The sequence below is a fragment of the Coturnix japonica genome, chromosome 8 (genome assembly GCF_054131305.1).
Source record: "Coturnix japonica strain WE chromosome 8, WE-NBRP24, whole genome shotgun sequence".
NCBI classification, from domain to species: Eukaryota; Metazoa; Chordata; class Aves; order Galliformes; family Phasianidae; genus Coturnix; species Coturnix japonica.
The window spans coordinates 23,512,309-23,523,631 of record NC_140670.1 but is presented as its reverse complement, the minus strand read 5'-3'; the positions used below and the strand labels follow the sequence as shown (position 1 = coordinate 23,523,631).

At 41.3% G+C, this 11,323-nt stretch overlaps 1 protein-coding gene across 1 annotated transcript in view; it reads right to left on the bottom strand.

Annotated features, from left to right (window-relative positions):
* Positions 1 to 6,672: 6,672 nt before the first annotated feature.
* Positions 6,673 to 11,323, bottom strand: part of SORCS3 (sortilin related VPS10 domain containing receptor 3) — a 264,737-nt gene continuing 260,086 nt past the window's right edge. Inside the window, exons 26-27 of the mRNA XM_015867276.3 lie at positions 9,817 to 9,977; positions 6,673 to 9,221 (exon numbers count right to left, since the gene is read on the bottom strand). Coding sequence (XP_015722762.2) covers positions 9,157 to 9,221; positions 9,817 to 9,977 — 226 coding nt within the window. The 3' untranslated portion in view covers positions 6,673 to 9,156. The remainder of the gene's footprint in view (positions 9,222 to 9,816; positions 9,978 to 11,323) is intronic.

The following is an 11,323-nucleotide window of genomic DNA, read 5'->3' as shown; positions in this document are numbered from 1 at the left end:
ACTTCATTGACCCAAGTGTCCCTTTTGGTCTTCCCCATTCTTGGAGATCTAAAGGTCAAAAGGCCTTTAGAGGGATGCAGGACAGTTTGAAGATTGCTGGTGTGCAGCAGCTACAACCAAAGATTCAGAAACAAACAGGATGGAGCATGCAGAGGTCCACATCAGTTCAATCCAGAAATGAATGAAATTAGCTTAGTGATTTGAATGTGCCCAAATAACCATTTAAGTGAGGAACAAAGCCTTTTCTTCAGTTCTTTTTTCTTCATCCATACAAACCATATAGAGGACCACTAAGGAGTATACTGTTTTGGGTTGACTAACTTTCTAGGGGGGAAAGGCTGAAGTAAGTACTTACCCTTATCTGAAGCTTCAGGCTCCTGTTTGTAAAGGCTGGACTAGGAGGACCGAATATGCTTCCTTGCAATCCATTAGCAGCTCTCCCCAGTGGGACTCCTCCTCCTGTGTAGGGTATGCACACTCTGACCTGAAGCAGTGACAACTAGAGCAGACATCAGGCACACACCAGCTCAGGCTGGAAGGGACTTTTAAGATCATCATGTTTCAGTCCCTTGCTGTGGGCTGATTGCCACCTATCAGATCAGGACCAAGGGTGCCATGCAACCTGTTCTTAAGCATTTCCAGGGATAGGGAACCCACAGCCTCTCTGGGCAACCTGTTCTAGTGCCTCACATCCCTCTCAGTGAAGGTTAACCTAAATTTCCACTCTTCTAGTTTAAAGCCATTCCCTCTTGCCCTATCACTATCAGACTATGTAAAATATCACTCCCCTTCCTTCCTATAAGTTTCTTTCAACTACCAGAATGCATCAATGAGACATTCCCATAGAAGGTAATAGGACTTGTCCATAAGTTTGATTTTCACCTTGCAGAGTAAATATAGTCCCAGTGACTAAGTTTACAAATAGTACAGGGCCTCAGACACCCAATGGACCCTACTTACCCTCCTGCCCAAGCTTATTTAGAGCAAAACCAGAGATCTCTCCCAGTTCTTATCTAGGGTATATGCATTTAGTTGATTTAGTATTGTGAAAACAGACAGCAGCAGAGTTACAATTGCATGCTTATGAAGGGTCCTGATGGACACAACAGCAGACTCATTGACTGGAGACACTTGCCCACAGCCTGGAGATCCAGAGCCCGGGAATGCCCCCAAGCTTAACACACAGGTCCTTGATTGACACCCTATCATTGTCCATCCTAATTTGCTTGGGTCTTGCATTTTCTTCACACATTGATCTCATTACCACTTTGTCCAAAAATTCTCAAAGAAATAGATAAATAAAGTAATTAGATCAACTCTTTCCCACTACTCACATTTAGTAGTCTTAAATCCTCCTCCTTTGCTGGCATTGAGTAGCGATTGTGAGATTCACGTGAGGGTTCACATTGAGTAAGATGTGATCCAATGCCTGCAGGAGCTGATGGCTGACCAGTCACAGTCTTGGCTATATTCACTAATGTCAACAGCTATCCCCAGGCTGTACTGCAAAAAGGCTACTAGACTGCATATGTTTACATAGTACATATTGTAAATATTGTTCATATTGCAAATCGTTCACAGCTCCAAAGTGCAGTGGGTGTGGATGTGTGAAGAGTATGTTGAGAATCTGCTGCTTAACCTACAAAAGAGAAAGAAGTTCTATGCTACAATCAAAGAGGAAAGTCCCTCAGCATCCTGTAACAGGGATCAGATCTCTAGCAGCCTGTAGAGTGGAACTGACAGGAACATTTCAAGGTTAAAAAAAAAGATTAAAAGCACAGTCTCACAGGTATTCCTAACAATATCTCAGATTATTCCAAGTGTAGGCAATATTATTAGGTAGTAAGGTCTCAAATCACAAATGGATTTAGACTCCCAGATTTGCCTACAATAAGCTTTAGATAGTTAGGGACATATGTTCAAGCAGTGAAGCAGAGCTCCTGAGGTAATTGCAGCATTTCTTCTGCTGACAAGATGCTGCCCAGCTTGACTCTGCTTTTTTTTGGTGGTCATTTTGTCTCCCCTTCATTTTCACCATCTTTGCTTCTCTTTAAAAACCTTTAACTTCAAGGCTGGGCCTCAAGACACAGGAGAAGAGATGACTCCATCCTGTGTACTGGTTGTGCTACATCTTCTCGTGATTCAGCTGATCCAGCCTGAGAGTTTAGAGTCTCACATCAAAAGAACTAAACATCAGTTTCTCCCATGGTTGCATGGTCAGCCACAGCCTTTCAGCTAAGGCATTGCTCTTTTTTTCCTCACTGTTTCACATCTGGTTTTGTGTTTTCCTCTCCTTTTTGCAGGTTCATGTAACAAGCACAGAATTTTTAATAGCATGCATCACCATAATGTTTCCATTTCCTTTAATAAACACCCTCCTTCTTCCTCCCCACTAAGTCCCCATATGTGTTATTTTTGTTAGTAGTAATACTACAAATGTCCTAAATGTTTTGAAAACTGCTTGACATTCACAGCAAGGCATTAAGAAGGATTTATTCTGTCCCTGAGGTAGGCACGTAATTCCTCTTAATGTGAGAGCTCACAGTGGTGTAAATCTAGACTAACTTTGTTAACGTCAGCAGACATGCACATGTAAAACTAATGTAAAGCAATGAAGAAACCAGCCCTTTTACACTGACCAGGTGAGAAATCCCAACCTCAAACACAAGTATTTCCTGTCCTGTCTCAGCCGACTCAACTACATGAAAACCAAAATTGAGCCCTACTAATAACAAGGTATCTAAAATGCAGGACCAGGTCATTTTATTGTCTAGCAAGGATACATTTAGTATCCTAGCAAGGATACATTGTCTTCTATTCACACATAGACCCTCACATGTGCTAGTCTCAAGAAAAAGTTTGCAACAAGCGATCATTCCTTTCTTCATGACCCAAAATAAACCCCTCTCCACAGGCTCATACAGAAACATCAGCAGCCTTGTTTAATTAATGTTCTGGGGTCAAGGGGAAAATGTATAGATAAATATACTTAAAAGTGCTGAAAGCTTAGTGGCAGCAGTCCAGCAGTTCTTTTTTCATCTTCTCTTGCTGTCTCAGGGAAAAAAAAAAAAAAAAAAAAAAGCCAGTCCATAAAGCTTAGAAAAGTGATCTGTCTCTGGGTCTTGGGCTCCTGTCAGTTGTCAGTCCTGTAATGTAGCACTATGATATATGATAGAAGACCAGCACTCAGATGATGTATTACAATAATATGTCAGCAGTGCAATGGTGCTTTGATAGTGCTTAATAACCAGAGTACTTCACTGGGGCCAAGGGAAAAAGAAAGACCTGGGCAGAAACCAAATCTAGATGAGGACTGCTTTACTCCATTGAAATGCTGCATTCTGAGCAAGGACTGGGAGGTGGGCACCAGCATTCAGCAGGAGGCACCTGAAGCACAAGGTCCTTCTAGGTTAATTCTCTGAGGTATTGCATTACTTACTGCACCAAAATCTGGACTGAATGTGTCCTCTCCTACCTTGGCAAGGCTAAGAACACTCCTGGCAAGCAGGAGAACTGAGTGTATACATCTTTGGTCTAATTACAGAAAGGGGAAAATATTTATTAGATGTGTCTCAGGTTCTACCTTTCAGCCCAGTGCCCCAGAGTCTGGAGACAGAGCCTCATCTGGTACAGGCACATACCTTCCCTTCATTTCTGTCCTTCCCTACAGCCTGTGGGTGAGGACGCAGCCAGCTCTGACTGTGTCTCACTGCACTTGTGCAGTCCATCACCAGCATTGATGTAACATGTTTTATTCAGTCATGGACACAAGGGGGATGTGTTCTCAGCCAGGCCCTCTAGGTGCTCCCATTATACAAGCAATGAAAGGCTTTCCCTGTCAAAGGAACACAAGAGTATCAATAGACAGCAAGCCCATACCAAGAACACTGTTCAGCATCAGCATACCAACCTGGGGCAAATGCACTTGGCAGTACATTTCTGTCATACACTACAGCTGCCTCATTGCTCACTTGTCAGCCTTGGTTCATATAGGTGCTACTGAGCTTCACAGTGAGGGTAGAACAAGACAGTGGTGAGGTGCCTCCATGAGTAATTATTCTGGTCTTTTCCTTTGTACTGTATCACTCATGGAGGGATATTTGATGCAAATATACAGCTACCATAGCATAGTAAACAATGCTTAAACTGCCTTTAACGAAGGAAATAATAAGTGCAGTGTGCACAGAAATTGAGCTGGATTCAGTCAAAGGCAGTTCTCAGATTAGGAGGGCTGCTATCAGTGCTTGCATTTGACTTCTTTTCTGCATCCAGCCAGAGAAAAACCTTGGCCCATTAGTCTCACTTTCATAAGTGGCCAGTAGTAAGACACTTGGGAAAGATCACAGGAAGGAAACAGTGGTGGAGGGATGCTTCCCATGTAACACACACACCAGGAATCTGCAGTTCAGGAGGGGTGGCGTGTGGTGATTGTAGAGAGATGGCACATTGTATCCAGAGACACGTTAGCATGTGCCCTCTTTTCCTTTTTAAATAGCCTCTTGTGCCAAGGAGTGAAGGTAGCTTTGCTTTTGGTTTGTTTCTTTTTTTCCTTAGCATGGGCACTCTGTAGTATTTTCCAGACTAAAGTCTTCTAAAAGAGAGTTTGGAATTTACAGGGCCTTGGCTGCATAAGCAAGACACAGGTAAGCTTCCCTTCCTGTTCACTTTCCATGCTCCAAAGAGGATCAGATCAACCTGTGGGATGGGAAGACAAGGAGATGATTATTTTTGGAAGACAGCAGGAAGAAAAAAAGACAGGTAGCTGTTTTACCTTAAAATCTACTGCCTTATAATGCTTCTCTGCTTGCCCTACATAACCTTGAATAACATATAGGGTTGGAGGGCTAGATATGGCAAGGATAATCCAGCAAAGACAGAGGAGACTTTGCCAAAAGGAAATTTGAGAAGAACCAGGACTGAAAGAGCAGACAGAGGTAACTCTGATGTACAAAAATACATTTATTTTCAACAATTTCAAAACCACTGCCTTTTTTTTTTTTTTTTTTTACAGTAAAAATATTCAAATGGAACAATAAAACCAAGAACAGTATATATATATGTATAGATATGACTCATGCATTTGTATTACTGTGTTTAATACAAGTATTGCAATTGTCTGCCTCATTTGATCCTTTAAAACCATGGTTGTGGTTTGGATTTAATGCACTGTCCAACATCATCAGAAGGGATGTGAGGATTCTGGTTTGCTTTTTCAGACCAACACAAGCTAGAATGTGTGTGGGAATTGACTGGAGGGAAAGGGAGGGGAACAGGACACCTTTTCACATCCTTGAAACAAAGGCTTAAACCAGAAGAAAATGCATGTTTTCCTGCACATGCTCTCATTGACAGCAGTAAAACCATAACTAAAAACCTCTGCAATCCCAGTCTCTCTAGCCTCATTTTCAAATCTTCTCCATTTAGTGTTGGGGTTCTCAAGCGCAGGTTAACCACACTGTGCATCTACGGGCTATTTATAATATTCACAAACACGGAGTCAAAAGTTGCATCTAGTCTCCACGTCTTATGCATTATTCGTATATTGCTGTCAATACATCAGAATCCATTGCAGGCAGAAGGCTGGCAGTGATAGAAGGCACTGACCCAATCTTTTGCTCTCTCTTTCTTTTCCTCTTCATACACAACTAGATTGTGGGAGCAATTTATGTTATGCTCATATTACTGCCTTTTTCCCTCCTCCCTCAGGTAAATAATCATCTACAGCTTCAAGGATTTCCATTACATTTCCTCCAATGTAAAATTGCAGGGGAAAAAAAAAAAACAAACAACAAAACTGCTGTTACTTTACATCTATACACAAAGTAAAAGTGGACAATACTCCAAGGTGTGCCAAACAGCCAAGGTCAGTATCTTCCAAAAAAGCAGACAGCACTGGTTGCCCAACCCAAACCTTAGTAGAGGTCCCATGGATAGCAGCAGCCTCAGGTACCCCACAGTGACACAGTAGTTACCTTTCTAGCACCCTAAAGGAGCAGTTTTCTGTTATGAACACATAGTTTTTCCAGCTGCCCTCAGCAATTATTTGCCCTAATGAAGGAGGTATGTTCTTGCAAATATGGTCCCATGCATAATCCTAGGGTAAGCTCTTTCCAGATACACATGGAGTGTATCTCTAGTCCAAGTAGCAGTGTGACAAACTACTCTGACAGGTGGTGATAACCACTAAGTCTCACTGAAGATGAAGTTTGAGTCAAATCAAGAACCAGGCAAGTTCTTTTTGGCATTTAATTTTGGCTCCCCTGTTTATTGTTTGTTTGCTTTGGAGCAACTGTAGGATAATCCTTGATTAAAACTAGTTCTCTGGACAGCAGTTTCTCTAAAAAAAAATTGTCTGTATCATTTAGAAAGTTCTCACCCCCCTCCCCCCCCCTCCCCCCCATTGAGGTTAATTCCTTTTTTCTTGTGAAATATTTCCTTTTTTTTTTTTTTTTATGTAAATACCGATTTTTCCTCCCTGATTCCTCCCATCTGATGACTTATTTTAACATACTCTGCATTGCATCTTCAAGAGTGTAGATGGAGAAACTGGAGGAGAAAAAAAAAAAAGCTGTGAAAAGAACTTGTGAAAACTGTAATCCCAAACCTTCCCTTTTGAATGAACACAAGCTTGTTTCTGTGTAAAACTTAGAAAATCTGAAACAACACTGAACATTTTCACTCTGTTTCCCAGTTTAGAAATTATATGGAAAATAATTTCTCATTTAGTCCTTTGCAGCAGCTCACAAAAGCAGTCCCTCAAATCCTAATGATCAACAAAGACTGAGATCAGCCCACAGTTTAGCTCAAGGCCCACAGGACCATTGTTTATGTACATCCCTCCCATCTATGTCTAAATGGGAAGCTATGACCTTGCACTAACACTGTTATTACCAGATTGGGCCATTACTGTAAACTACTTTGGTGTTTCAGTAGAACAGAGACAGTAGCAACAGTTTATGCGCATGTGATGGATGGAAACTTAAGTTTAAATAGAAAAACACAGCCATCACTCTCCAGCTTATGTTTGAAACTAGAGCAGAAAAGTGAGGGAGCAAAGAAAAAAAGAATTCTTTTTAAACCACAAAAGGCCCACAAACCTTACTGAAATGGAGGAGCAGAAGAAGTGAGAATATTTAGCTTTACTATTTCACACAAAAAATAGTTTGCTACATTTTGGTTTTATAATTTTAAACTTGAAATACCCCCCCCATTCTTTCAGCAAAACTATGCTTAGCCACTGTTTTTCTCCCCTTTGAAGAGATATCAGCATTAGGATACTGAAAAGACCTTCCAGCCCTTAACGGAATGGACAGGTGGAGCTGAGGCTAATTTGTAGCCAGCATGTTGCAATGAAGAGAGGTAGCAAGAAAGGACTAAAGTCTACTCATCTTCCCATTTCAGTCCACCCACACCAATGTCCTGTATTCAGATTGGCACCTGACCTTGTTTCTGCCTGCTCTTGCAACTCTACCAGCTCTCCAATCTTCCTTCCACTCTGATTAGGCCTTATAACTTATCACTCCGCTGAATAAAGTCCACTTTTAGCATCACCAACTCATGAAAGGTGGATAAAAGCTACTCACCACTAAGCCACTTGCATCAAAACCCCATCACTATTGGGGCTATCCTCAACTCAGTTAGGTGAGAGACGGATCCTTTACGAGCTTTTTTTACTAACATTTTTCTTCGTGAACCTCCCTGTACTGATCAGAAACGATCGACCAATCCAGCACACAAAAATTACTCCAACAGCATTTCCATCCAGAACTGGATGCAGCCATTCTGCAGCACTCACAAGACCTTTCCTTACTCAGATCAGACTACACATCCTCTTAGCCAGAGTAGTCCCTAAACACGTCTTGTTCAGCTAAAATCTCTTACACATCCTGAAAAGCATTTACTTCACCAGCTTAACTCTTAAATATATGACATCACTGGAAATAAATGTACTGCAGACAGACCCACTGTTGAGGTGATGTTACACAAGGAGGTGTAAACACAATGATGTTTGTGCACAATGTTATTGTGATCATTTTCTGTTTGTTTTCCTCATCTTCCCCAGCTGATGTCATCAAGAGCCTTCTCAGAAGTGAACAACAGTGATAGAGGTGAGTAGATGATGAACATCATTAAAATATTCATGACAGACTCACAGTCTGTCCTGATAAAGTCTTTTTCTGCTCCATCATAAGAAATGATAATCTTTAAAAAAAAAAAAAAAAGATTTGCAGTTATACACAAAGAAATAAATGGTACTGATTGAAATACGACAGACAACTGGAACACACTTGGAACCAAAGTGTGATTTAAGTGCTCACCACAGTCCCTGTTTGGGTGGGGTGTGTGTGTTCATGTGTGTGTGTGGTTCAGGTTTTGTTTTAAACATATCTTCCTTTACTAAACATTAAATTATCTCCTAAGAAATAAAAAGCTATGTACATCGTAATTATCTACAGTAGGCCTTCGGCATCCTTGCTATTCACATGCATGGCGTTTGAGCTGCATTCATAAACTCAAGCATGTTTCTTCATTGCTTGTGGTGCTGTCCCCTCCAGCCAATCCACAGTCCAAGGAATACTGATGTGCATGCTCTGAATTTATTTTTCCCCTTTCTCAGCAGTCAACAATGCCAGAGGGTGACTGAAATTAAAAGCAATTACAAAAAGGCAGGATCCTGCAAAAAGCTGAGACATGCACGTCACTGGAATGTGAGGGCTGTTGGCAGGTTGCAGACTGTGGTCCAACAGCCCAGCCTAAGCCTTCTGGCAGGATGAATCAGATGATTCATGACTCACAAAAAGATCAGAAAAGGGATCATTTACCTACATTTACCTTGCCTAAGGTACCATATCTTCCTACCGTATTTGAATACTTAATTCCTATTCTGTATTTAAGAGGAGTCGAGCATTCAAATCCCATTGCACACTTCTCTCATTCTTTGCTTTTTATTTCTGATCCAATGGGCATTTCCCAAGTATGAAGAAACCTGCTATTTATGAATGCAGCCCTGGTAAACAGAAAAAGCCCACCCCCAACCCCTCCCAAATGATAATAATGACATATAACTCTCTTTTTTCATAATAATAATAATAATTATAACAATAATAATTACAAATAAAAAGTCAGAAATTTTGTAGACCAAGAGGATTCTCAGTATTAAACACTAGTGCAGTTGGGGATTTCCTTTGTGCTTTCACTGTTGGCAATAGTTGAGATACTTCCTGTGGAGGAGAAAATGGAGAAGAAAAGAGAGTCAGTGCAGCAGCTTCAACAGTTGGGTCTATACTGCATCTTACTTCTTAGGATGTGATTGTGTAAGTGTTGAGACAGAAAAGGTGCTTAAAAGTAACACATTCTGCTTTGCACTTGCAGTAAGCACAGAACATGCAGAAAATCTGTTATTAGAGTTCCGTTGGCTACCAGTAAACTTGTTAAGCCATTAGCGACATATTCATCTGTAAAGACAGCACATCAACAGTGTAAGCTTGGCTCAGTTGATTCTTCTGAGGCTTCAGTGAATTTGGGAGCCCTCCACAGGAGAGAAAGGGTCATGAACAGACCTAAGTGTGAGTCACAGCTGTTACTTCTTTATATCTACTACTATTGCCAGTTTCCTGCTTTAGTCATAGAACAACAGGAAAAAGGCTGGAAAACTGTAGGAAAAAACTCCCTTTTACTATGCTATTGATAGAATTTTTCCCTGTCTCAGTGTCTCAGCATCTGCTTGTACATGGGATCACAGTCAGTGCCTCACTTAACACCCACATCCTCACCCAATATACAGAGAAAAAGTTTCAGCCAAGGGCTGTGTCTCACCCATCACTCGCGTATCCAGCTCTTTGTCCATCAGCTCTTCAGGGTCTGTGAACTCACTCAGAGTGATTTTGGGTGCATTTTCACTTTGGCTGACAGAACCAATCATTTCCTGCTCCTTGTCATGCTGAACTTGGGCATAGATATTAATCCAAGGGATTTTCCTACACAGAAAGAAAAATAGGTTATATTTTGCCAAGGGATCCTTGGTACGTCACTGATTAATCAGACCAGTTAAACTGAGACCAGTCTCAAAAACACAGCAGTGGCAGTGATGCAGAACATCATCTATCAGATGGTGATGGCACCAGAGTGATATTCAGCCCTAAGCATGCCATTAGCATCCACTAATAACTACACCAACCTAAAGCTGCCCCAAGTCTCAGGCCACTGCCTCCCTACTCTGCCCAGAGGCTCTTCCAGCAGTAAACCAGATGTTCTGGTGCTGCCCTTCTAAACAAGGTGTGTGCACAGTGGACACTGCACACCCAGCTCAGACAGCAGCAGTCAACTCAGTATAATCAGTTGCAATTGCCAACTCCCTCAGTATTTATTATATGATCAGTGGTGCATTGGAAACCAAAAGTAAAAATCAATTGAAGCACTACTATTAACTGAGAAAAAATTGCTAGGTTTGTTTCTATTGACAGGCCCACAGTGACACAGTAGAAAATGCCACTTCAGAAAGAGTTATAAAGAATTGATCCTGCATCAGAGAACGACAAGGACTTGAACCTCATAAAACTTACCCAAAGCCTATTTGTTACCATTTCATTGCAAAACATGGTTTGTCATGCTAAGGATCGTGACAGTTTGCAGGGACTGCTTGGGGAACTGAGAAAGCGAAAGCATTGTTTCTTCTTCCTAACTCCAAGAGAAGTTAATTTGGACTATTGGAATAATATCCCTGAAAATCAGATATCAGATAGACAGATGGAAAGGCCCCCAGGCACAGTTCCGGGGGGAATATTTAAAATAAGAGAAGTGACAAGTAATGTCTTAAGCATCCTAGGGGTCACTAGGATTATTTGTGTGCAGTGGACTGTTGAAAGGTGACCAATTGTTTTTTCTACCTGCTGAGCCTATGGCTTGATGGACTCAATAATAAGGAGCCTGTGTGCAAACCAGCAAGGCACTGATTCTATAAATCTGTGGAATTAAAAATTCATGCAGGCCCATGCTCTTCCCAGAACATTTTCCTGTTAGCAACAGTTCTGTATTCAGGCCAGGACCACTGTTAATCAGAAAAGTACATATTGCTAATGGACCTCTGCATCACTAACAGCTAGAGGAAAGCTTTTGTTTTCAACTCCTTTTAGCTTTCCATTCATAACTGTTGCCTGCTCTCACTGAGATCAAGCATTTGCTTTCTGTTCCAAAAAAATCAAGCTGAAGTAACTCTGGGTATCTAACTTCTAAATTTTGGCAGTTCCACATGCTTGGAACAAAGCAGATTAAGAACTGGTAAGTTGAAGAGCTTTGGACTAAGCAAAATTCACACTTTCAGCCA